Here is a 26,699-nt window from a genome sequence, read left to right as displayed (position 1 = left end):
CTCCATCATCACCTTGATAATCAGAAATAGAGGGATTTGGGTGAGTAATTTGGTATAATGGCAGTGTTTTCCCACCTCATCACACCACTTTTCCAGCAGACGTCTTTGAAAGTAGTTTAAACATTTGTTTCAATCAACTGGTTTCTAAGAGTGTACAATGATTCCTTACCTTTGGATTGCAGGAGTAAGGGCTGCTTGATTTCTTGTTCAACATTGATATTGCAATGTAATCACATTGCAGTGTGTAAATTCAAGTAAGGCACAAGAAGAAAAAAAAACACTCAATCCTAGAAAAAAATTGTGGCTTAATTACAATACCAAAACTTTAAAGGTTCTACTTTAACACGGCCTGTTTGGGTATTTAATAGTGAGTGAGTGATTAAGTGCAACTCTTTGCCACAGTGTATATAGTGCAATGACAGTTCTGCATGAAAAGTTTGTGTGTGGTCTATCTGTAAACATGCACATGAATTGACTACAGTTACAGACAATTCTGCCTGAATTCTCTAGGCATGTATTCAATTATATGATTGGCTTTTGAGTGCATGTATTCCAGTTATCAATGCCACCTCATCAATGTGCTGTTTAGCACTGGGGCTATATGTGTACAAGTACTTAAAGGTATGTGCAAGTACTTATAAGTGTGTAGTGTGTGTATATTTTTTTACTTGAACACAACACCAACAATAAAATACTGTCTCATAGCATAAAACCTTAATTATACCACTGATCTCTCTCGCTCCCTCTCCCTCCTCTCTATCTGCTCCGTGCTTTGTGTTTGGACCGAGTGTGCACTCACTCACTCTCTCGACCATAAAAAAAGAAAAACAACTGAAGTGGTTCTGCATATAATTCTCTCATATAGCCTTTGCATATAATATTCTGTTCCCCATAGCCGGTAGAGTGCGTTCCCAGCAGTTTGCTGATCTTGTTCTGTACCGGTGTCACTGCTATTGCTTACTGTCAGACTAACTTGTGTCATTTCCTCAAGTACAGCCACCTGCACCTCCCGTTTTTGTCCCTCTTTTAAATGAACAAGGCGATTGAAGTGCAGATCCAGATAACTTTCTTTGTCCAGCATCATATATTACTTTTCCTCGCTATGCTGCTTCCTCAGGGAGCTGCAAGATTTTTTTTTCTTAATCTCTGTCACTGCAGGTGGTTTGTCTGGTGTTTGCTTGTTATTGAGCAAAACGTGTTTTAAGGGTAGTACAATGCTTTTTCCCTGAACATTCATTTCCACATCTGAATGTTCTTTACATTTTTTTAACTCGATTATATATTTGAACTTTGAATATTCTTTGACAGCCCTATCTCCCACACAAATACACACACTCTCTCTCTGTCTCTCCTGGTGCAGGACTCTGATCCAGATATGATTATGTGTGTGCCAGCACAGCGGGACTGTGCTGGCACACATATTCCATGTGTACTTGCTTATCTGCTTGTCGATTTGGTTGGAATTGTGCATTAGGAAAGTTGTTTTTGTTATGGATTTTTATTATTAATTTACTGGACATTAAAAATGGGTCCACTCAACATGCGGACAAAAAAAAAAAAAATCTATCCTCTGCAGCACCTATAAAGTAGCCCAATTCTACGAGAAAATTGGGACTTAGTCAACCCTGCTCCAAAGTTTGAAAAAGTCAAATTCTTAACTTGGATAGGTTTAGGGGTATAGCTTACATTTGTAATGTGTCTTTTTAAATTTAGAGAAATCCATGAAATAGAAATGTTGGTGTGATTAAAATGACATATCAGGTGATTAATTATTTGTAAATAGAATTATTTAATACTTCACTTACTTTAGATACTTTTAGCAGTGCACTTAACCCATTTAAACTTGAACCGCAAGTAAAATATTCTTATTGTATTTTGTTTTAACCTGTATCATTGTTTGTGTGCCTGTGTTTGCTTACATGTTTTCCAGATAACATCTGGTGCCCCCAATCCTTGATCAGAGCTGATAAATGATGGGCATCTTGAGTTCATGAAACCTTCAAAATGACTTCAATATTAGGACTCCCTACACGAGGATCAGATGTAACAATCCTCATAACCAAGGTCCACTTGCATCCCCTTTGTGTGCTTGTGGAGTTCTGGGGAAAATTTAGCCAGGGGAGGGCTGCAGAATATGAGTGTCTGGCCAAAGAAATTCAGTCCCCTGAAAACACTTTAACAGAATCTGAAGGAAATTCTGGTGACCAGTGCTTGGTTCAGATTGATAGCACTTGGTATAGGTCCCGGATAGTCTCAAGAAATGGCTCAAACTACAGTGTGTTCCTCATTGACAAAGGGGTGACATTGACCACCTCCTCCAGTAAGCTTGCATGGGGTAAGAAGAACCACTTCCAACTTCCACCTGAAGTGGAATTTTGTGTGCTAGCCAATGTTTTACCACTCTCGCCTGAGAACAGATGGTCTCCAGTGGCTCTGGAATTTCTGAAATCACTCTTTGGAAAGTCTGTCAAGGCACATGTGCAAGATGTTTTGTTGCCACACAGAACATTTCTGCTGCACATCCCTTGCATATCCAAACAAATGTATGAGATGGGAATTGCCAAGAAGGTGTCTCCAGATGTGTTCCAGGAATATGTCCGTATGTCGCTACAGTCCCAAAGTGGAACTCAAGGTCCTCTAGGGAATGGGTGTACTCCAATGCTGAAAGGTGAGAGACTGCACAAACAAGAGCAATTCATGTACCCAGAGCTGCAAGCAGGAACAGTGGAGACAGTCATAGTCACAGATGTGACAAATCCTCTAAGGATTTTTTGCCAGTTGAAGGTGTTCTCTCAAGAGTTGAGAAAACTCTCAGAACAGATTACACAGTGTTGTGAGGGAAGAAAGACCAATTGTGTTATAGGTCCAGAAATGATTGGGTTTCCATGTGCTGCAAGGGGAAGTGATGGCAGATGGTACCGCTCTGTTCTTCAACAGGTATTCCCAACCAACCAAGTGGTAGAAGTGTTGAATGTTGACTATGGAACAAAACAGTTGGTTCAAGTGGAGAATGTCAGACCACTGGCTACAGAGTTCTTCAGGATGCCTGTAGTGACTTATAATTGCTCCCTCCATGGACTCATTGACAAAGGGGTTGTTTGGACAACCAGGCAGATCGACTATCTCAGAACACTCCTTCTGAGCAAGACAGTGATTGCCAAATTCGAGTACCAAAGCATCTCTGAGGGTGTTTACTATGTCACACTCTATGGGGATGAGAACACAAACATGAACAACTTGTTTGGTTCAAACTTGAGTTGTTCCTCAGAGAGTGAAAAAACACTTGAAGATTATGCCATTTGTAACACTCCATACAGGCGCCAGCATCCACCACCGCTTGAAGGATATCAAAAAAAGATGTTGGAAAAGGAAGAAAGGAAAGGAGTTGTAGAGAAGTTACCAGCTGAAGACCTGTCCCTCAACTCCTCACATGCTGCTGTTGTCCAGCATGTATCTGACCCATCAGAATTCTGGATCAAAACCCAGAACTATGCAAAAGAGTTGGATGAACTAATGGATGAAATATACCATCTGTACAAAGATTCAGTGAATAAAGTTGTAAGAAATCCTACAGTTGGCCTGTACTGTGCTTCCAAGGCAAAAGATGGTGACTTCTACAGAGCAACTGTGACTGAAGTTGGTGAGACAAAAATCAAGGTGTTTTTTGTTGATTATGGAAACACTGAAGTAGTTGATAGGAGTCACATCAGGATGCTTCCTGACAAGTTCAAAAAGCTGCCACGCCTGGCATTGAAATGCACACTGGCTGGTGTCAGGCCAAAAGATGAAAAATGGAGTCCCAGTGCCTGTGACTTTTTCAACACATCAGTAACAGACAAAGTACTAAATGTACATGTGATGGCAAAATATGATGAGAACTATGTTGTCCAACTAGCAGATCCTGAAGCAGAGGGAGAAAAAGATCTTGCTGTACTGATGTGTAGTTCTGATCATGCTGAAAGGGCAGAGACTTGGAGACCACTCAAAGCCAAAATGTCAGTGCAAACTGCTATTCTACCAACTGTACAACTTCTAGATGCCAGTCTCTCGGGAGTACAAATCAACAATGGATCATCTTTCCAGACCCAAAATGCAGTGGGCCTTGCCAGTAATCTAAGACAAACTCCTACCTTCAAGGAGCACATGTTTCCTACTGGAAGTGTCCTAGATGTCTGTGTGTCCTACATCGAAGGCCCAAACGACTTTTGGTGCCAGCTAGTACAAAATGCAGGATTCCTGAAATTGCTCATGCATGACATTCAGGCTTACTATGAAGGCAGCGAGTTTCAGCCTCCTGTAGAAACTGCTTGTGTCGCTCGCCACCCAGATACCAGAATGTGGTACAGGGCCCTTGTGATTCACAGACATGAAACACCTCATGTGGATGTCTTGTTTGTTGACTATGGCCAGACAGAAACTGTCTCCCTCTATGACCTACGGAGGATCCGTCCACAATTTCTCACTCTTCAAGGCCAAGCTTTTCGATGCAGTCTGTTAAATCCTGTTGATCCCACGTCTGCCACAAATGAGTGGAATGAAGAAGCAATAGCAAAGTTCCACAGCTTTGTTCAAACTGCTGCATCCAACTTTGTGATTTTGAAGTGTACCATCTATGCTGTTATGTACAGTGAGCAGAAGATTGTCTTCAACATTGTGGATTTAGAAACTCCATTTGAGAGTGTCTCTACCAGCATGGTCAATCTACTTAAAAGTGCACCTCCCAAGAAACCAGCTGCATCATCTTTCCGCCTGGACACATACTATTTCTCTACACACAATGTTAAAACTGGAACAGAGGAACAGGTCACGGTGACAAGTGTGAACAATGTCAGTCAGTTCTATTGCCAACTAGAGAAAAATGCTGATGTGATAAAAGATCTCAATATCAAAGTTAGCAATCTCTGTCATCAGCTTGAGAATGTAAAGCTCCCAAAAGTGTTTGGAACGTTATGCTTTGCAAAGTATACCGATGGACAGTGGTACAGAGGACAGATCAAGGCCACGAAGCCAGCAATTCTTGTTCATTTTGTGGATTATGGGGATACTATTGAGGTGGAAAAATCGGACTTACTTCCAGTCCCCAGAGAGGCTATTGACATCATGTCTGTGCCTGTGCAAGCCCTTGTGTGCAGTCTCTCTGATGTCCCTGCCGATGCTCCCGCTAAGATGAACAGCTGGTTTGAGACAAGTGTGACAGAATGCAAATTTCGGGCACTTGTAGTGGCTCGAGAACCTGATGGTAAACTGCAGGTTGAGCTGTATCACGGGAACACTCAAATAAATTCAAAAATCAAGAAGATGTTTCAGATTGAGATGGAGCATTCAGAAAATATGGTTGTTCACCAGGGATGGAGAGCACATGACACTACAAGAAATCCAACTCCAAAGAGTCTAAAAGCTGTTCCACAACAGGCTGAGGAAACTCAAACTGTCAGAAAAAATCTTTCTGACTCAAAACCAGCACATAAACGGAGGGATGTTGACAAGGATTTTAAGTCTGAACCTCAGCCTTCTCGCAGTCTTTGTGAAAATGGTCAGAAGGCAAAAGCTGCTCCATTAAGACTGTATCAAACTCCACATCAAAGGAAGGCAAGTGAAAGGACACCGAGTAATACAGAAAATGGGGTTGAGCCAGCAGCTGCCAACATCAAAGTAAGAAATGTGACTCTTCCTACAGAAACTAAACAGGTTGTCAAGTCCAAGTCACCTGCCACAGAATCTCAGAATGAAAGCAATGTTGGGAAACTACCTAAACTTGCTGAATTACCCTCAAAGTCTATCACATCAGGCATGGAAGCAGAAGTGTATGTCTCCCACTGCAACAACCCATTGAGTTTCTATGTGCAACTTGTCAGAGAGGAGGATGACATATTCTCGTTGGTGGAAAAGCTCAATGATGCTAAATCCATCCCCCAAACCAACATCAAAGATGTGCAACTAGATGACCTTGTTCAAGCAGAATTTGCAGAGGATTCATCATGGTACCGGGCAGTTGTAAAAGAAATTCATAGTAACGCGATGGCACTTGTCGAGTTTGTTGACTTTGGAAACACTACAATTTTGCCAGTTTCTAAGATAGGCAGACTCCAAAATTCCTTCTTGCAACTTCCCATGTACAGCACACACTGTATGCTGAGCCATGCATTGACTCTTGAAGAAGAGAAGGTGATTGACCCAGAAGTGGTGTCAGCATTCAAAGAAGACATGGGTGGTAGTGGAGAAAAGGTGCTCAAGTGCATGTTTATCAGGCAATCTGGATCTGTGTGGGAAGTCAGTCTTACAGACAGTGGTGAGGATATCGTTTGTAAAGTGCTTTCAAGGTGTTCAACTGATTGTTCGGAAATTAACTCAGGAAAATCTGAACAACTGAAAGATATACCTGCCCAGAACTCTGACATCAGGCAGGTGCCAGAGATCTTACAGGAATCACTGAAATCCTGTTCGCTTTGTTACCCCAAACAAGAGCTTTCAGAGGGACAAAAGTTAGAGATCTACATCACAACTACAAATGACGATCAGACATTTTGGTGTCAGCATTCAGACCCAGAAAAGCTTGATAAGATAACATTTAATGTTGCAGAGGTTGGGGATACAGCCAACCACAAAGTTATTGACCCAGGCTCTCTTTCCCCTGGTAGCCCATGCATTGCTCTATTTTCAGATGATAATCTTTGGTACCGCGCAGAGGTTATCAACAAAGAAGGGGATGAGCTGTTTGTTTTCTTTGTGGATTATGGAAACAAGTCCAAAGTCAGTGTATCAGATGTGCGGGAAATACCCCATGACCTGACTGAAAGTCCTCCACAGGCATTTTTATGTGAGCTGGTAGGCTTGGATGCCTCAAATGGATCCTGGGACAGCGGTGCAGTAGAAGAGCTGTTGGCACTCACAGTGGACAAAGCCTTGCAGCTGATTGTCACAAGAGTAACAAAAGAAGAAGGTCAAGTCAAATACATTGTGCTGATAGAATGTGAAGGTGAAGTGATGAACAAGGCACTGACAACCTGGTGGAGGAGCTCCATGACTGAAAACAATCCTGTTGCAGTTGAACTGACCAATTCAGACATAAGAACACTGCAATGTGACGATACAGTGGAAGAGACTGTGCCAACAGAGGATGAGCTAGAGTGCCAAAACAAAGAGATTGATGCTTCTGTTACTTGGGTTTACCCTCAAAGATACCACAGTGAAGAACAGAGTGTAAAAGACCCTCATAACTGTCTTACAGATAATGGGGTCCCAAAACTTGCAAGTAGTCCAAGAAACAGTAAAAGCTCTGTAGATAATGTTCATACTGATTCTCTTGATGTTTCTGAAGAGGAGGAGAGAAATCAGATTTCAAAAGAAGGCAATGTGACCTCTGAACCTCTAGTACTGAAAACCACAGAGAGCCTGACAAGTACTGTTTCCAAGGAAGGGGTGTATATGGTCCCTACTATGGTGGTGTCTCTAACCTATCCAAAATTCATTTTGACATGTGATGGTGGTATAGATGAAGCCAAGTTTACTCCTGAAACAGAGAAAGACACTGAGGAAGAGGGTGCCACAATGATGGACACTTTTGAACCTGATGACTTACAGTCTCAGTTGGATGAGAAAGAGGCCATAGATGAGTCAGGGATTGCAATGACTGACTTGGATTCACTACCTGGAGAGATTGATTCCTACATCATTGATAGCAGCTTGGATGAGACCATTTTATCTACTGAAATCAACACAGGGATGGAAAAGGAGAATGTTTCAACGATGGACACTATTGGGCAAGATGACTTATATTGTCTGTTGGATAAGAACCTGACAGAGGTCGGAGAGGATTCAGGGATCACAACATCGGTCTTGGAGTCTTCACCTGGGAATGTTCATATCGACAACATGGAAAGCAGCCTTGACACCATTTTTGCTGGTAAGCAATGGTTTATTAATCTTTTTCATCTTTGTTTCTTGGTTATACGCATACCATCAAATAGGCAGCTTCTAAAATTAACCCTTTGTAATTGTAAATTATGCAATTGTAGAAAATAACTATAAAAAAACAGTTGTATCATGCTCATATTGGCTTGTTAATTTCCATCAAAACATAACTGAGGTCGTATGTTGCTAGGCTGTAATGTTTTTTTGTTTTTGTTTCTTTGCATTTCCAGATTCAACTCATGAAAATGGGGATAAAGAAAGGGATGATTCTGTAAGCAGTACAACAACAGTGAAAATGGTAAATTATGCAACAATGCATATATAATTAGTATATACATGATGCATACTACAACTGACTTGGATAAATATTGGTATTTGATGAAATCTGGTTTGGTGTTTTTTTTCTAAAGTTTCCCCGTGAAGCCATTTGGCCAAGTGAGAGCCTTGATCCGTGTGAGACTATTGGCGACACTTCTGAAGACTTTAAAGAGGTATGTGGAAATATCTGTATCACTAGGTTCTATCTTAAAGTCTTCTTTAAAAAATACATTTAATTACTACTGACTGTAGTTGGTCTGTTGGCACGTTATGATTTTTTTTATGTTTCTGTTTGACTTGTGTGTTCTGTCACCTCAGACTGATTTAGTGCTGGCCTCCTGTGTACTTCCTGCGTCTGGTAAGGGATTGATTATGTTATTATGTAAAAATCAGTAAACATGCAACATTTTCAGGACAAGCAATTACATTATCCTTAAAAAAATGTCCCCTTCAGGTAGCTTCATAGACAATAAGGCACTCTTTGAATTGGGGTATTTTAAGTGGAGATAAATGCGTTGTACTGTGACAGACTGTGTTGAAATAAATGATTGACAAGTGTAATTGTGATTGTCTTCACAGAGGCTAACTCTGAGCAGGACTTCGTTGCTAAACTTGATGAACCAAAAGAAAATATGTCATGTGTTACTTCAAATGACAAGGTAATGTTCTCAAGAGCAATTACTCCTTTAGCTACTGTATGTTCCATGCAGAGGATTAATCTGTGTATGCTAGTTTTCGTTTCTGATATTGATAGAAGCCAGCTGTAAACACATTCCTCAGGCTAATGATGGATAATCTGTTCTGGTTTAGGACGACTTGATGACTGAAGAAGAGACTATGGGTCTTCAGGAGGACAAATGTTCAGGTACATTCCCCACAATATTTAGTTTGCCATATTGAAATGTATCGTAGTGACTATGAATAAAATGCCACTAATAGACTAAGTGGCCATTAACTGTGACTCATTCCTTAAAAAAATATAGCAAAGTCGAAATGTGTTTGATTTGTTAATTAAACTCAATATTGATAAAGTTTTCCAATACAAAGTGCAAAACTGTGACATGGCAGTAAAAACATAAAAATAAAATCCCCCACTGTCAGCCCCTTTAGCCCTGTTTCCACCGAGCGGTCCAGTATGGATCAGTACAGTTTGGTATGGTTTTGTTTCCACAGCCAAGCGTACTCTTTTTTTGGGGGGGGGTAAGCCGGATGCTGATAGCCGCGTAAGCTACGTAATAGCGTGACATCATAGCAGCGCGACACAGTATACCCCGCTAATAAATTCAACAAAAGAAGAACGCGACACAGTAAACAAAGAGCAACAATGGAGGACATCCAGCAATTCGTGGTCTTTCTCATTGGCTTGTTGTTCTTTGTTACAAAACGCAGTGAAGCTTTGTTTCAGACCGGCTGTATGCCGCGAGGAAAAAATACAGCCGTCCTTTATTACCGCTGTCGCACAGGAAGTGACGATTCTTTCGACCAATCAACGGACTGCAGTGTTTAGCTCCAGCTTTTAGGGTCGGATTTGTAGACTTGGCACTAGAGCTGTAATCGGGCCTTAAAAGTTAGGCCCGACAAGGCCCGAGCCCGACAGAATTCGGCCCGAGCCTGACAAGTACATTTTGATTGACAGCTTTTTAAAAGCCCAAACCCGTTTACAGCCCGACATTATTCAAATGAGCACACGCACCCAGCTCTTTTGCCTTTTGTCAAGAAAGAGTCATTTATACATTTTTTAACATCATTTATTCATGAACAACGTAGGCTATAGGCCATTTGGAAATAAATAAAATAAGTCTTCTGTAACATCTCAGCACTCTAAATAGGCCTACGTAAAACAATTTTCTTTCTTAACATGGGGCGCGCTGGTGGCGCAATGGTTAGGGCGCGTCCCATGTATTGAGACTCTCGTCTCGAGCGGCAGGCCCGGGTTCGCCTCCACCCGTGGCCCCTTTCCGCATGTCATTCCCCGCTCTCTCTCCCTGGTTTTCGACTCAATCCACTGTCCTCTCTCTGCATTAAAGGCACGAAAAGCCCAAAATAAATCTTTAAAGAATTGTCTTAACAAATTAAATCAAGATAAATTCTAAACTAAGATAAGTATTTGGCAATAACGAAATAAAGATAAAGGTTCAGCGGGATTTGCTTCGCCACTTCTCTTCACAATCTGGGCCGGCCTCAACACGACGGTGAACAGCAGCTGAAATTGAATTAAAGAATAATGCCAACATTAGCCTATATACTCCATCTACATTATGCATTTAATAATCAATAAATATTTAGTTATAATTTGAAAGACCTTTACTCACCAAGATTAGGCTACATGTTTTTGTGGAGGAAAATTATTGAATCCACTGTAGATGGCTTCAGCAAGGTCCTGCGCTCACTGATGGTGCGTCCAGCAGCACTGAAAACCCTTTCACTGCTGCTGCTACTGGCCGGGATGCATAGTACTGGTTTGGCTAATTTTGCAAGTTTTGGGTAGGATGGTTTGTTGATCTTTCACCAGCCAAGAACATCCAGTTCATTTTCCATGACAGCCGTTTCAATGTAGTGAGTGACCTCGTCATCTTCCCAGTCAGCTTGCTGTACATTTTCCCACTCTGCAAAATTTGCTCTTTTTGCGGGAGGAGGAGTGGGTTGGACTCCGGAGACCTCTGGGTCTTGAATCTCCACATCTGGTGCACCTGCAGCTATGGCTTGCAGAAGAGTGCGGGCATGAGCATGTACGGCATTCCTGTCTGATTGTGACAACATTCTCAGCTGGTTAAATTTTGGCCAGAGGAATGTTGCGATCTTGTGGAGGTCCTGTATTATCACTTTACGTGTGAGCCAGTTTTCGTGCCATTTATGCACGACAGCTTGCTGAGGGGAGTCCAGGGCATTGGGCTGACAGTAGCGTTTCAGTTTCTCAGACCAGAGACACACACGATTAAGTGTTGGATACTTGTCTCCCTCAAGTTCCCGCTGTGCTTCATAGAACGGCTTCAGAAAGTCTATCAAAAAGCCCAGTGTGTCCGGTGCTATTTTTTCAATGCGCACGCTCTCCCCTCGTTCCTCCAGCTTTTCATGGAGCTCATGATAAATGGCCTGTATAGAAGTCAGTGTGAGCCACACGGTACTGAACTGAGTGTCTCCCAATTGCAGCAATGTTGTTGACAGTTGCGCAGCCAACCCCGACTGTTTAACGTACCTCACTAATGCTTTAGCAGCAGAAAAGGTATCTCCTATGTCCGGAGCACTGTCTGCTTTGGATAACTCGGCATTGTCGAGTCCACGGCGCAGTACCGTATTAATGACATGGTCAATGCAGTCCAATCTCTGGTATGGCCGCAGAGCTAATTTAATGTTTGCCCCTCATCCGTCACCCATACAATTTTGCTGAGAGAGGAAGCGTCAAGGCCAAACTTTGTCACCAGTAGTTAGAGTATCTCCCGTTTGATATTTTCTCCCATCTTTGCCTCTTCCAAAGGGAACATTGTAGTTGTCAGGGTTTTATTCACCAGTTCCATATCCTCACTTATGAAATGGCATGTGATTGTCAAATAACTAATTTTCCGATAATCCTTTGTCCACATGTCTGTGGTCATTGCGACTGTGCCATCCTTCAACAAAGTCTTGAGTTTCTGTACTAAAGCTGTCCTCCTTTCTTCTGCCATGTCAGTGCACCTCTTCGCAATTGTCACATGGCGGGGAATAACAGAGTTTACGGGAACCCTCCCATACGCTGCCCCGACATTAATTAGTTCTTGCGCCAGCTCTTCAAACCCCTCGCCATTTACGACATTAAAAGGCCTAATGTCTTTACAGCAAAAGCTGACACACTTCTCCGTTACCGTTTGTTTCACCTTTGCAGGGATGGGTTTTGATGCTGTAATAAATGATGTGATAGTAGGTTGATCCTGGGCACTAGTGGCAGGTACTGAACAGCTTCGGTCAACATGCCTTATCAGCGACAAATACCCTGTCGTTTTGCTGTCGAAATTAACAGAATGCCGCATCTTTTGCATTTCACATAACCCACTGGCTCATTATTCTCAGTATGCACATGGTCAAAACTTGTCCACACCTCAGACTTTACTTTTTTTGCCGGTGCAACCAAAATGTAATCCCCAAAGGACAGCCTCCGTTTCACCTCCTCAGCATCCATTTTCGCATCTTTCTCGCGCTAATTGAAACGCATCACCTGACCGCTCATTTACTGCGCAAGCCCGAGCCCATGTGAAATGATAGAAATTAAACCGAACCCATCGGGTTCGGGCAAAGATCTTCAGCTCTACTTAGCACCCCAACAGAAGGGTAGCAAAAAGTAGGTCGGTACGGAACGGTAATTTGGGGACCGTTCCCGACTTTTGATAGTGGAAACACCACAAAATGCATGCCGTACCGCGAAGAACCGAACTGAACTGCTTGGTGGAAACGGGGCTTTTGTCTTAGTCAAACCGCTCTACTGAACAGGTAAATAATGTGACAGTGCAAATAACCAGAGGTGATCTTTGGCCCATTAAAGTTATGCAGCCAAAACAAGAAGTCACCACAAGCGTAATGCACAATATGGCCCCTGCGTACTGCTTTAAAGACCCTTTAGTCTTTTCCCCGTCCCCTTTTCAACATGTGGACCCCAGGAAGAATAGCTGAGCTCTCTGGTACATATAATGGGAATCCTAACATACAACAAGGAAAGAAAATACTTGTCAGTGAATAAAAACTTTAAAGAAATGCAAACTTGAGCCTTAATGTAATGAACGATTAATCAAGTTGTGCACATGCAGTGTGATACTTTTCAATAAGCAGGGAAGCACTCAGAAGCTTTTAGGCAACACATCTCTTTCTGAATCTGCAGACCCTCTAGCTGACACTGATGAAGCTGCCAGTGAGGGACACTCCTGCACAGCTTCTTCTCAATATCTGGTAATAGTTTAGCCAACACAATTCTAAAATTCAGCCTGCAAAAACTTCCCCCCTGATACGTGAATTCGGTCTCTTTTTGGTTGCACAGGATGATGGGGTGAAAGAGGTGACCTGTCCTGTTGAAGAGGCTGGTTTGGTAGATTTCTGCCCAGGTAAAGTAAAACAGATATTCTAACCATGAACCACATCAAGTTGCTGTTTGGTAGATGGGAGTGTATGCTTTTTATTTCTAAGTTTATCCTTCAATGTATCAATGATTTGTGTCCTTTGGACTGCAGATTTTAATGAGCCATGTGACGGAGAAGTCTCCAGTACACAAGACGATTGTCACTACTGTGTGACAGCAGAGGAAATGGTAATTTTCAACACACTCAGTTTCCCAATGTAAGGTACTTTATCAGTGTATTTATGCTGAGTTTCAGGCTATGTGATGTAGTAGTGAAAGCCTAGGTTTGCAAAAACTTAAATATGTTTTGAATTGGCTGGCAATCAAAGCGGCATTCACAAAAGAATCCCTGTATCATAAAATAAGTCTGGGTGTTAACTGGAGATGTTCCTAGGTGACTAATTTCAAAGTCGATTTAATGCCAATTTAAATTCAGACTGGAGTGTGGTTAAAGGTTAGCAGTGCTAGCACCAGCATTCTTCAGCATCCGGATGCCTGTCCTGAATGCGGTAACACATTGCTCTTGTTGATTTGCCGGTTTAATCTGACAAAGTCTTCAAACAACTTCACCTCCGTTTTCTAGATTAAAGTACTGCCAAACCGCTCTGCTCATACAAGGGTGTTTTCCCTGACATTCGTTTGGGTTGGTGGCCCACAACCCAAAGACACAACCTCCCTCCAACCCAAAAGAAGTCACAAAATACTTTTGAGCATTCGTTATATTTCAACAGAGCATGACAATTTTTTTTTCGCGCTTCACTGGCCTGTTCAGCCATTTGAGAAAAACATTTCCAGAATGCCAGTACGGTTTCTTACCTGTGATTGAGATTCAGCCTACATCCGTCTGAGTCTGAGTGGGAAAATGTCCCGAAAATTAGTTATCCAATAAACTAACTAGTAATTCTGATGTCAACTAGTGAGAATGACAGATCGTTGAGTTGGCTTGTCGCGCACATACCTAGGGTTGTGGACTAAGTTGTTGCCAACATGTCTTATTTGACATTTCAACATAATGTACATTTCCAAAGAACTAATCCCAGTATTACAAAATTAAAATGCATGACCAATAGCAGGAAGGTTGGGTACTTTTTAATAGGTTGATGGTAGTATTTAGAACCATTTGTGGTAGCTTGACATTCATCAAGAAAAGTAATACTCAAACATTGTTTGAAATATAGGCCTGGTTTCCACACCATAATGCTGATATTACATGTGAAGTACGTAAATTCTGGGAACTTAAATTTTATCTCCTTTTTTGCACTAAAATGGTGCATTTTCTTCAAATTAGGTCCAAAGAGAATCTCTTGTTTCTTGTATAGAGCTTCCTCATGAACAATCAGTTGGTGAGTAAATACACTGTAAAGGGGCAATGAAACATTCTGCAGGCTTGGTTAAAAGGTGTGATTTATAACAATTGTCAAACAGTTATTGGTCCTCTTGATCCCAACAATATTTGCTATAACAATATAATATATATATTTAACAATATATTATTGTAATTATCTTCACAGAAGCTCCCTCAAAGCATGATCTAGAATGTGGAGACATTTCCCTCCAGGATGAGGCCTTGAATAGCAAGGTAAGGTGACCTGATTTCTGTCAATAGAGAATGTGAATACAACGTTTAGCTTTTAAGATAAGTTTTTAATGAGGTGGTCTGTTTCAGAATAACTCAACGATTGAAGACAAGCCTGTGGTTCTGCAGGAAGATGAACTTTCTGGTTTGTTCTGTTTTCTTCGTTGTTTGGATATGAAGGTTAAATTAAAACATCTTTGACACCCCAAAATTAAAACCTTGTCAAACCCGCTACATACTATATTTCCCTTTTGTATACTTTAAAGACAAGTTTACTTTAGTTACAATGAACCAATGTCAAATTTGAACACTGCATCCATGAGATATTTTTGTCGTCTGTTTTTGTGTTTACAGCTCTGCCAACTGATTCTGAAGTTTTCTCAGTTTCCTGTCCAGATCTGGTAAAAGAGATAAATCGACACTCGGCTGAAATAAGACATAAGAAAAACATGTGACACTGACAAGTGAAAGGTTCCTTTGTTGCTTTTTTAGAATAACCTGGTTGAAGAGGTGACCTGTCTTGTTGGGGAGATCTGTCTGACAGACATCTGCAGAGGTATCAGACTGGATAACCGAAATGTGCCAGCACTGCAATTTAAGCTGCAGAAAGAGATCAAATTCTGTTGGTTTGAAAGCCTGATGATATTAATACTTCTTTGTTTTGAAGAACCACCGAAAGACACAGAAACAGAAGACAGAGAGCAGATGGTGCAAACATCCACCGAACAAAAAGAGGTAACTGTGATTCGCTTATATGCTACATGATACATGGCCCATAATAACCATATCATGATATCACAACAATACAATAACACAAGAATACAGAAAGCCCCTTAAAAGGATCAGTGCAGGATTAATGTATTCACTGATGTTTGGTGTCAGTTTCACCTCTTATTATGCTTCATTACTTTAATTCCTTTTCTCTGCTGTCCAGCATTATCTCGCTGTGCTCTTCTTTTTGTCAATTAACTTCTGTTCACTTCACCGTCATTCATGTCAATAGCACCACTGTGAGGAGGCAAATTGCCAGGAAGTCTGTTTAACCCTGTTTTGTATTTTTATTAACATGTAGATTTTGTATGACCAATGATTTGACAGTTCTGTCCGCAGATAAGGAGAACAGTATATCACCCCATTTATATTTTGTCCCACCCAGAGTGTTAAACTTCAGGAAGAGCTGTTGCCTAATTTGTGTGAATGCTCACACATGCTCAAAGTAGTACTAAAATTCCCCATTAAGTACTACATTTTCCAGATTTTAATTCCAGTGTTTCTGTGATAAATGTAAATTTTGTAATGTATACCCAAAATATTTAAATTAAGCATTATCTAAGTATTTTTATATAATGTTTTTCTTTTCTTTTTCTGTACAACATTTCAAGTGTCCTTCACTCGGGGCGTTTAGTCTAATCTAACGATCCAATCAAATTCATCCCAATGTCATGTCCCGCCTTCTATCTTGTGATTGGTTCTATCCCATTTCAAGTGGAAATGCATCACAACACGGCAGTTTGACTCTTGAAGTTGCGTTTGATGGTGATGTTGAAATGTGAAGCCTTTGTGATGTAGATGGAATGTGTGAGGGGGGTAGCAGTGTATGCATACGCTGTACAAAAGAAGTGGATGTAGCCATGGTGATGTCACCTGCCGGTACTTGTTTTTTTTAACCCAACCCTTTGAATCTCATCTGGTAGGCTGTCACCATCATGGTATTTTGAAACCATAAAAGGTCATGAGAGGGTAAATAAGCATGGGCTATCTATTTCCTGGTCGATAAGCATCAGTGGTAAAAACCTGTTTGTCACAGATGACATGCCCTAAAGCATTGCACCGGCTATATCCTTGATCTCTTGATTCTGCTCCAATTGGTTCCTTAAATTAAAGAATAAACTTAATGCTATATTGGAGAAGACTTTAAACTAGTGATTAAAACCTGAATGAAAATGTCAACCTAAGTATTGACTTAACTGTAGAAGTGACAAATCTTAGTTGTTTTTGCAACCACTGAAGTCTCCCGCTGCTGGCTTTTAGAAGGAATGCAGGCTTCAGGCACTTCCACAGTGCCTTAAATGTTGTAAGAAGAGGCTCCTTCTAGTGTATTCTCTGAGTGTCTGTAGCTGTAGATTTGCTTACACACAATGTTAATAAGGCACTCATGATCTGTTTGTATTTCAGTGCTTGGACTTGTGCCCTTGATGCTCAGTAGGATCGTAGGTTGCCCCAAATAATGTGATTTGGACTTGTGTACAGTCCAGTACATTTGTAAAAAAAGGGCCACTTTAATTTGAACCTTGAGAATGTTAATAATTGCACTCATACCCTGGTATTATTGTTGATGTAAATATGATGATGATTCCACTAAACATGACATGTAGTTTTCAAATTCCACATGATTCTCACAGTAACCAGGTTTCTGATCTTCTTCTGTCTCTATTTTTCACCATCTTAGCCGTTACTCTCACTACCACCAGAGAGTTCAGAGACCGAGGTCAGTTGCTCTTCTGTGAGAATACTGTATTTTCTACTCAAGCTAGCTGCCAGGGCTGTCATAAGGATACAAGTGCACATGTGAACACTTGTTGTCTAAGCTTGGTTGATGATTTTTCAGGATTTCAATGATGGTATGATGGAGGAAGAAACGTCCTCTTCTGATGACAGTTTTGGTAAGTGAAGATATAAATAATGCGGGTGAATTCAGCTTCAGTTCACAACTCCATCTTGCTAATTTCCACTGCAGGAGTTAATCTACATAAATCTACAAGTTCTGTATGCAATTTAAAAAAAGATAACTTCCTTCCTTAGAAGATCAGCTGTTGAAAATCACTCATCTCTCGTTGAAGATAAATGATGGTTCTGCAGATTCTCTGCCTGTTGAGCAACAGTCAAAGGAGTGACAACCTTCTGTTCCCTTTACGAGTCTTTATCAGAGACCTAAAACAGAAATGTTTCTACTGTTCTTTTCTTTTAAGTTGTAAAAAAAAAAAAACAGACTCAAGTTCTTTCTTTGTTGTGTTCCTTACTCGATGGCAGTCTTGATTATTGGATTTACCTGCCAGGTTGTCTTTATCCTTTGGCCCATTGGCTGATTTCATTGTTCACATGAAACAAAAACATAGTTAAAAGTGCCACTGTGCAACAACAGCAGTCATTATCTCAAGATTTTGTTATTGGCACCTGCTCAGCCTTACTTTGGGCACTGTTGTGTGACAGATGATCTGTCCTGATAAACTGATGCGATGCTTTGAAAGGGACTGAATCTTTGGTTTAATATAAAAAAATGCAGCAGTTTTCAAGAAATGGCCCTGTGTTCTGTGTGGATTCATGCATGTGATGAAGCTGTATTTATGTTGGCACAATAAATATCGTTAAAGAGCCAAAGGGACGAGTCTGTTGTTCTTTTATGTTCCCTTTGTTGGTGAAGCTGAACATACAATGTGTGTGATGGTTCTTTTTCTGCCCCAAATTAACAAATAATCACTAAGAGTAATAAGTTAATAAGAACTTATTGACACTGCTTCTTTGCCTCTGATTATATAATAGTGTACAGTGTTTTATCAAATAGTGATGGTTTGAAAAGGGTCCAACCTTCCCAAAAAACTAGTTAACCTAATTTTTTTCTAAACTGGAAAATCCACCCTTTTAAGGTCACATGCAAATTTTAACAAACACTTACCATGTTTTGTAACACTTGTGTGCCTACCCTGTCTACAACCCCCCTCCCCCCAAAGTATGAGAAAAGTCCATCCTCCCCATCTATTGCCTGCTCCACTTTTCAGAAAACGTGATAAAATCAGAGACAGTAAATATTAATGGATGAAGCCTGAGTGACGTCAGCCATCTGTTAGGCAGGAGGCCCTGGAGGCTCATCAGTAGCAGCCGCCATGCTGGACGTCCTGTCTCAGCCTAACTTTCAGTCAACATAACGACAGGCTGAGAGCTGGAGTGGATTTTAAGCCTCCTGATTAACCGTTACATCACGCCCACCTGTCAATCATGTACTGCTTCAAAAACTGGCTTTTTTTGGCTGTGGTGTGTATCTGACTGGGTTCTCTTGGTGCCAGCCTCAAGTGGTCACTCGAAGAACTGCAGGATTTTGCTCTTCGCATTGGCTTCATTTTCCAACACCAGAGGTTGCCACTTACATCTAACAGGCCAATTGGAGATTTTTCTTTCATGACATCACACAGGTCAGTAACCCCTCCAACAACTACGTGTTTGTTCTACCCTCTGAGTCTGCCTTCTACCTGTAAATAATCGGACATGGAGCGAGAGAGCCAAAGCCACCCAAGCCCTTCCAGAGAGGGGCTGGGTTACACACAGCTCATTTACATTTAAAGCTACAGAAACAGTCTGTTCTGAGCAGGGCTGAAATAGAGGGGTTTATAGACATGATCAGAGTGGATTTAGAACAAGAAACTTCACGTGTTTATAGGAACTCTAAGAGTTATTTAAACTGGTTGAAAAGGAGAGAAACAAATATGTGACCTTTAACTTAAGTGTCAGACAGTGTGTTTGTATACAACCCAGGTTTATTGGATTTATGGTGTGTATAAATGGCACATGTTTACAAAGTATAAAAGTAGAAGGCTGTCACAGTGACTCAGGATGAACAGTGTGAACACTGAGTTATGGCACATTTGTTTTTAGTGTTGGTGGAACCCTTAAAATTAAACTCATTTGCTAAGATGGCTATCTACTTAATGTAATTATACATTTTTGCTATCATTGGTAGCTTTTAACAATGCCCATTTCAAGCCCATTGTTTGGACATATTCTCATTCAAGGCCTAGTTACATAATCACACAGCAATCATAGTATAACTTGTCTCTGTTGGAAGGTCATATCCAAAAAGACAAAGGAAAATTTGGGTGAAATAACATAATCTCAGTCTGCTAAAATAGAGTCCAAAATCAGAAAGATTAAAGGAGTTTTCATCGAGGTGATAGTGAGATTTTCACAAACGGTGAAAAGAATCATTCAGCTGCTCATATGCAACATTCAGGCCTCATGAAACGAACACTGATCCACTGATTGTTCTATGTGTCCAGACAAAAAAGTCTGTCCTACTGGTGAGGTAGACATGATCTTTCCTTTCCATTACCACATTAAAATGTTATCCTCAGTCTTTACGCAGTGCTGAGTAGACCTGGCCTATCCTTCTTGGACCGTTCTACTGAATCCCACGCAGCAGGAGATGAAAGCTGACGGCCAGAGTCCTCTGTATCCTCTGCTGTTTAAATGGCAGACTGAAGCACGGTAACATTCGTTCCTTGAATTAGGTTTTCATCTTGCCCATCAATCAGAGGATCCCACTGGTTAAAGTTTTTCTCGAGGCCTGTAAAAAGCATGATAATGTTCATTCAGGACTGTAGCACAACTGAAAATGTGCATTTCTGCTCTTAACATGACACAGACTTGTGATGCACTGCAGGAAATGTCAGTACTATTCATACCTAGATGGCGTTGCAGAAAGGCGAGGGTTGCTCTGTTGCTGAGGTCTAATGCGAGCTCTGGGTCGATCTCTCCCTTCAGCTTCATCAGCTTCCCGATCCAGTTGCCCGTCAGGAAGGTGAAGTCTGGGAAACTCTGGTGGACTGTTCCTCTGAAGGACAACAAGAAGGGGAAACCTGTAACAGACTTTCACACCGTCAATAACACTTTGTATCCATTGAATCAGCTTTCATTTCTACCTGATTGTGATCATTTTTCTCTGAATGACAGCCGAGTCCAGCTTCTTCATGCGGCTGATGTTCCCCGCCCACTGAAACTTCTCCGAGTTGATGAAGAAGATCGGCTGCTTCACACGGGCAAATATCTCATCGTCTAAAGGGAACATCCAGGAGTCCAGTGCAATGCCACACCTTAAACAAGTGGAGGTCAGAGAAGGTTGTCGTAAAACACAAAGAAGATAGATATTACTTTAATAATCAGATCTAAAACTTGGTATTGAGCTACATTTCACGATAATAGTTTCCCTTTTTTTACTGATACAAAAAAAAGATTGTTTTCCAACAAAACAGAGAAATGAAGATGGATGAACACTGTAAGTCCACATACTTGAATTTAACCTCTTTGCACAGCGCTTCAATCACTGTTGCTCCACCAAATGAATGTCCCATCACAGCTATCCTACACATATCCATGGAGTTCTGTCGGCCAGGGGAAATAAAAACATGGTGAAAAACAAGATCACTGAAAAAAAAAATCACCCTTAACTGTTATAAGGTATAAGGACACGTTTGAAAAGATGAAATATCTTCTCTTCTTAATCATTTAAAGAGGTTCAGCCTGCAGTAATTGCCAGGCGCTTTGCTCTTAGTCAGACATCAGATGTCTAAAACCAGACTTAAAAAGTCAAAGGTGATAATAAAAAAAGTTTACCTCCAAAGTTGTCCAGTCAAACTCTGTTTGCAACACATTCTGCACTGCTATTCCTGAGTTGATTTCAGAGAGTTTGTCCAGAGCAAGAATGCATTCATCTCCTCTCTGTTTCACCTTTGAAAGACAATGATTCATGTAAGTGAGGAGAAGGGCAAAATAATTCCCTACTGAAATGGTTTCACATTAATCTCGAACTGAAACACAGTCTCAACATAAAACAGAGAAGTATTTCAAAACAAAGGCAGCATGAAATGCCAACGTAGGAGAGAGGAAAGTTACTTAAGTGAGACAGAAAAAAAACACATGACAGGCTGAAGAAACAAGGATGTGGTTTTTAGTTTGCTTAGTGAGTCTAAGTTCAGATATGTTGTAATGCAGCTGCTGTCATTCAACAGTGAACTGCATGCTTCTCACCTGTCTATTCCGGAGCGGGAATTCGCTCTCCCCGTGCCTCAGACTTCTGTAGTACATCCACTCTATAACCAGGTTGTCTTGAGCTGAGGCGGATGTGTTCGGCACGTTTTCACTGGCCTTTTCAGACTCGGTTTTCTCACGGTAATAATACGTAGCTGACGCTGACTGGTCTCTGAAGGCCAAAGAAACACACAATATGAAATGTTTAAAAGTCACATACATTACATACATACGTATATTATTGCAATTCTTTTTTCAGAGTACCGATGAACCTTGACACCTTTGAATCGATTTATTACGATTTTACAATTCATTTTTACAACCCTACAGCTCACTTACATTTAAAGGTACAGACACAGAAACTGTCTGCTCTGAACAGGGCTGAAATAGAGGGGTTTATAGTAATGATCAAATACAGGATCAGAGTGGATTTAGAACAAGAAACTTCACAGACATGTTTTGGGGAGCTCTGAGACTTATTTAAACTGGATGAAAAGGATGGTAATATGTGACCTTTCAATGAGTAAAAACCGGCTGAATACATAAATGTACTGTAACATTGACAAAGGATGGACTTTTATTATTGTATTGCTTGTATTTGTACATGTCCACTTAAAAGTAGTCTTGCAAAAGCAAAACAAAGTTGAGCAAAGATTAAAAATAACTCCCATTATGTTAGATGTAAATACTGGGTAAGCGTGAGATCACATCTTCCATCCTGTTTTGTTTGGTCAGTGACTAAGCGTACTAATTTGGCAGTGTGACAACAACAACACTGGCTGAATGTCTGGACTGACCTCTGACCATGCAGCATGTGAAACATAGACTGTCCCGTGTCACAGCTTTGAAATACGTCACCACACAAGCACATGCAGTTTGGCCTTCACCTAGCTGCTAAAATTCAGTGGAATACCACTTCAGTCCACATTGAGCGACAAACTGTGGCCATGGTTCATCTCCATATGGTCCCCTTGTCTCTATACTGAAAAGAAATGTGATGAGCTGGTTCGTACTATTGTCCAAACACCCTTTCCATTCCTACTCCACAGATAAACAGACAGCCGCTTGCAGGAGGGACTGACCTCTGTTATTGTTTGTTTGGCTAAAGTTCAACTAGAATTTCCTCCAACCAACACGTGACATTAGTTTCTAATTTTAGCGTACGTATGCTGTACACGAGCCTACAGTTTGAACAACTGAAGATTGAATACACCATGAATTACAACGTCAGTTCTGTTTGAATTACTGCCACACAGACAATCTGGTTTCTGCTTACTTCAAGAGGCTCCCTTCATTTGTAAAATAAATAAATAAATAAATCCACAATAAGAGAACATATGAGCTTAAAGTACATTTAATGAAGTTATTAATGTACTCGTACCTGTGTTCAACGGACGCCACAATGAAGCCCTGAGAGGCCAATTCTGCACATATAGCTGAATACAAAGTCCTGAGAAAACACCAAGGAGACATCCATTAGACTCGTCACTGAGGCTTATGACCAATTGATGATGAGCAAACATCTAAGCAGTGTCAAGATTGTTTTTTTTATACCTAAAGGCTCCGAGGCCGTGAGAGAAGACAACCACGGGACATTTCTCTTTTGATTTAAATGGAGCATCCAAGTAGGCTGGGATCTTAAAGGACCCTGAAAGACACAGATTATAAAAATAAAAAAAAGATTTAAACAGCACAATAACATTGTTAAGAAACATTACAGACATTGTACTGTAGATTACGAGGACTTTATAGTGCTGACGAATATGACTATCATGCCCACACATTTCTACACTGAGACAATGACACCAATTTACAGAATTTAAACTAACAAGAGTGGGATTCATTTAAATCCCAGTAGATATGTTTGCTTTTGTTGATGTCAAAGTTATTTTTTCCTCTTGATTACATGGGTCCTCTCTGTAAACATAACATTTCAATAATTACATTTCTTTTGCACAAGCAAAACTCTGAACTTATCCAGGATCAAACGTTCACAGATTATTCCACAAGTATATTGAATATGTCATATATTAACAAAAACTTGTGCAGAAATTGCTCATATGGTTGTATGGAAAGCCTGGAGAGAAGATTTTACACCAGTAAGAGTACTAACGGGAGGTAAATTACCAAAGAGGTAGTTGAAAATCTTTTCACTGAGAGACCTGTTGATTTTCATGAAGTCTGCGAGGCCGTTAAAATATTCCCTACATGGCACCCAGTCTGGTTTCTCTGCTTTTTCCGTCTCCTGACAAGGATAGTAGAGCCGGAAGAAGCTGCCCTGTAAACAAGACAGAGTGAGGGGTTTATGCAGCAAAGCGTACACACTTTGTTTTGTTATGGACTGACCTGAATGTCCCAAATGGGATTACATTTCTCATACACATACTATCATGTTGAACTTTGGAACTCTTGTCCTCGTTGAACCGAGGCAAGATCGACCAATGAATGGAAGTGGGAAGTGATTGACAGCTTTATAGCAGACTAAGCTTTCTGCTGCCAGTGTCTCATATCATTTTTTATGTGTGGTAATCAAGTAGTTCACACATGGTGCTACTCTTAAAAAAAATTAAAAATAATTGTATGTATGAATTGTCATAGTATCACTAAGACCATACTGTAAAGTTTTACATCTTAAACAGATCACGATCTCCATTTCAGTTTTCTCTCAGTTTTAAAGTAATCTTCCTTTCTTAAGTAGTTATTTTTGTCTTATTTGTCATTGTTTTGTGAAGAAGAGATTATGCTACACCGCCACTCCTATATAAAACATGTCACATCCGAATCAAACAATAAACTTTTAAAGGATTTTAATACACACACAAAGTGTATGTATGCTGGCTTTACCTTTTCAGTGTGGTCCATCATGAAGTCAGTACATCCCACAGCATGGGGGCCCTTGGCAGGAGGGATCCCGAGATGATTACTGCAGGCATTGCCCATGGTGAAGAAACTGAGCGTGTATCTCTTCTGGTCTGTTAAATACCAAGACACTTGCTCCATAAAATGCATACAAGGGAAGCAATGACTAAGCACTGACAAGGAGGACAGTCACACTTATCAAGATGTGGTTTTTTTGTCACATGCTGTCAAGGCAACAAGAACTTCTGTAAAGCTGCTGCTGTTGAGTTAAGGAAGTGAATATTGACATGATTATGAATACAATTCTGAATAAAAACTCTTACAGCATCAAAATGCTTAAAAACACGTTTCTAACATGAGTGATATCTTGTGTTTTTGAATGTGTGGGGACTTGTGCATGCTGTCAGTTTTCACCACGTGTTTGAATTAGTACTGCTTATTATTAACTCAAAAGTAACACAAACATCGTTATAATCTGTGTGGTGTGACAAACAAATCCATAATACTTTAACTCATTATTATCAGATTATGTAACTAATTTGACGTAAAGGAAATGTATAGGTTAAAAAAAAAAAAAAACATACCTGTTCTTGCCCACTCGCAAATCCGCTTGACTAAAAACTGTACAAATCCCCCATGAGAAAACATAGACCTCAGTAGCTTCACAGCCAAGCTAACAATTGCATTTTCTTGTTAGCTGCTAGCTGTTAATGTAAGAGTTTAACAAAAAGTAAAACCGACTGTAGATACAGAAGCACCAGGGTGGCAGAGTTACACATCAGTTGCGCAACATGTTCACGAAGTCATCTTGACTTTCTGTGATAAATGAAACGGCTTGAATCACTTGGGAGTGGTTTGACAGCTCGTTAAAGTTGGTGTTTAGTTAGCCACCGCTAGGCTAGCATGGGAGGGGCTAAGCCGCAGAAGTGAATGGTGATTGGTCGGTTCGACGTGTAAGCCCCGCCCCCTATCAGCGGCGATGTGATAGATGTGTGATAAATGCTGTATCAATAACAAGCCTAAGAAAATGTCTTACAAAACATTACATCTAATCTACCCAGTCAAACAGGTCTTAAAAAGGTTACGTGATTTATGTGACTCTTGAGCAAGATTTCTCATGTTTTCATTCACTGTGTTTCAACAAGAATATTTAGATGAAGATGAAGCCAAATTACATTTAAGATGGATGTTGACATTAAGGAGTTTGATGTACTTAAATAATACAGATAATATTAGAAATGAAATGCTGTGTCAACTCATTATTATTTTTAATATTCACATGAACAATTTAACTGAATCCAAACCAACTTTCCTTTACTTTATAAATGAAGCAGAACTTTTGTATTAAATAATAATAAGAATAAAGCTATTAAAACATTAAGAATATTGAATGACAATGAAATGAACATGAGCTCATGGTGAATGTAACTTCGTTGTTTATATGTATGATTATGTATTTTCTTCTGCGTCCAATGTTTTAAAGTAATATTGTAAAAAACAAAACAAAAAAAAAAACAGTTTGTTAATAAAAAACGACAAACCAACTAGGACAAGGGTTTGCTGTCAAGTACCATGTTATAGGCTTTTCTTCACCTGGCTGTCCTTTGTAAAAACACGTAAATACAGGTCTAGCGAGTCTGTTGCCTGTGGCCATGTGCACTTGTTGACAGTAATTATCAGTGTTTTTATTGAACTTAACTTTTCAGGAACTTCTTGCAATAAACTGATTTTTTTAACCGTCTTTATTGACAAATTTAACATATACATAAAATGTTTATATAAACTCTTAAAGAGGATGAACATACAGCAGCAAAATACACAGGAACAAGTTAATTCAAACATAAATCAAGACTAGGGGGGATTATATATAAAAAAATAAAAAAATACAAATCAAACTTTTCCAAAAGAAAACATCAGGCAAATGTAAGCAGACAACAAACTGGAGCAAGGACAAATAAATTCAACAAGGGCCAGAAATCAAAACAACAAGAATTTCGATAAATCAGCACTAATCTTTCTAGCAATCCTGCTAGATTTCATTTTTTTCAGAGATAAGAAAATAATATTTAAAATCATTTATAAACCAGTCAAAGGAGGGTTTGCTGTTTCTCCACTTACTACAGAGAATATGATATTTATTCATGAGTAAAATAACATTTA

General features: G+C 40.2%; 2 protein-coding genes across 2 annotated transcripts; one reads left to right on the top strand and one right to left on the bottom strand.

The window, feature by feature from the left end:
- Window positions 1–2,004: 2,004 nt before the first annotated feature.
- tdrd6 (tudor domain containing 6) lies at window positions 2,005–18,263 on the top strand. Its single transcript, XM_029276928.2, has 18 exons — window positions 2,005–7,903; window positions 8,142–8,209; window positions 8,322–8,402; window positions 8,548–8,587; window positions 8,809–8,888; window positions 9,040–9,094; window positions 13,076–13,143; window positions 13,232–13,295; window positions 13,422–13,498; window positions 14,598–14,652; window positions 14,821–14,888; window positions 14,976–15,030; window positions 15,240–15,286; window positions 15,378–15,441; window positions 15,553–15,620; window positions 17,335–17,373; window positions 17,494–17,548; window positions 17,688–18,263. Exons 1-18 carry the CDS (start codon window positions 2,005–2,007, stop codon window positions 17,777–17,779), a joined length of 6,975 nt encoding a protein of 2,324 aa, XP_029132761.2. The 3' UTR covers window positions 17,780–18,263.
- A 1,131-nt stretch (window positions 18,264–19,394) lies between these two features.
- Window positions 19,395–25,427, bottom strand: pla2g7 (phospholipase A2, group VII (platelet-activating factor acetylhydrolase, plasma)). The gene is made up of 11 exons (XM_065963970.1): window positions 25,124–25,427; window positions 24,525–24,652; window positions 23,808–23,958; window positions 23,235–23,328; window positions 23,062–23,130; window positions 21,681–21,852; window positions 21,267–21,380; window positions 20,943–21,034; window positions 20,576–20,746; window positions 20,339–20,487; window positions 19,395–20,220 (listed from the first exon to the last, which is right to left on the bottom strand). The coding sequence occupies exons 1-11, from the start codon at window positions 25,185–25,187 to the stop codon at window positions 20,120–20,122; spliced, it is 1,305 nt and encodes a 434-aa protein (XP_065820042.1). The 5' UTR covers window positions 25,188–25,427; the 3' UTR covers window positions 19,395–20,119.
- Between the last annotated feature and the right edge of the window lie 1,272 nt (window positions 25,428–26,699).

Source organism: Labrus bergylta, chromosome 15 (genome assembly GCF_963930695.1).
Source record: "Labrus bergylta chromosome 15, fLabBer1.1, whole genome shotgun sequence".
Lineage (NCBI taxonomy): Eukaryota > Metazoa > Chordata > Actinopteri > Labriformes > Labridae > Labrus > Labrus bergylta.
The sequence above is the reverse complement of the archived record's forward strand: the minus strand, read 5'-3'. Positions and strand labels throughout refer to the sequence as shown.

Bases quoted from the DNA above. Each gene is read 5' to 3' on its own strand.
- tdrd6 (XM_029276928.2), top strand. From the start codon at position 2,005: ATGACTTCAATATTAGGACTCCCTACACGAGGATCAGATGTAACAATC. The intron at 14,889-14,975 runs GTAAGGTGACCT...GGTCTGTTTCAG, and splicing joins ATGAGGCCTTGAATAGCAAG to AATAACTCAACGATTGAAGA. The intron at 15,442-15,552 runs GTATCAGACTGG...TTTGTTTTGAAG, and splicing joins TCTGACAGACATCTGCAGAG to AACCACCGAAAGACACAGAA.
- pla2g7 (XM_065963970.1), bottom strand. From the start codon at position 25,187: ATGTTTTCTCATGGGGGATTTGTACAGTTTTTAGTCAAGCGGATTTGC. The intron at 23,131-23,234 runs GTATAAAAAAAA...GTGTTTTCTCAG, and splicing joins CACGGCCTCGGAGCCTTTAG to GACTTTGTATTCAGCTATAT. The intron at 20,221-20,338 runs GTATGAATAGTA...TGCTTTTTACAG, and splicing joins CTTTCTGCAACGCCATCTAG to GCCTCGAGAAAAACTTTAAC.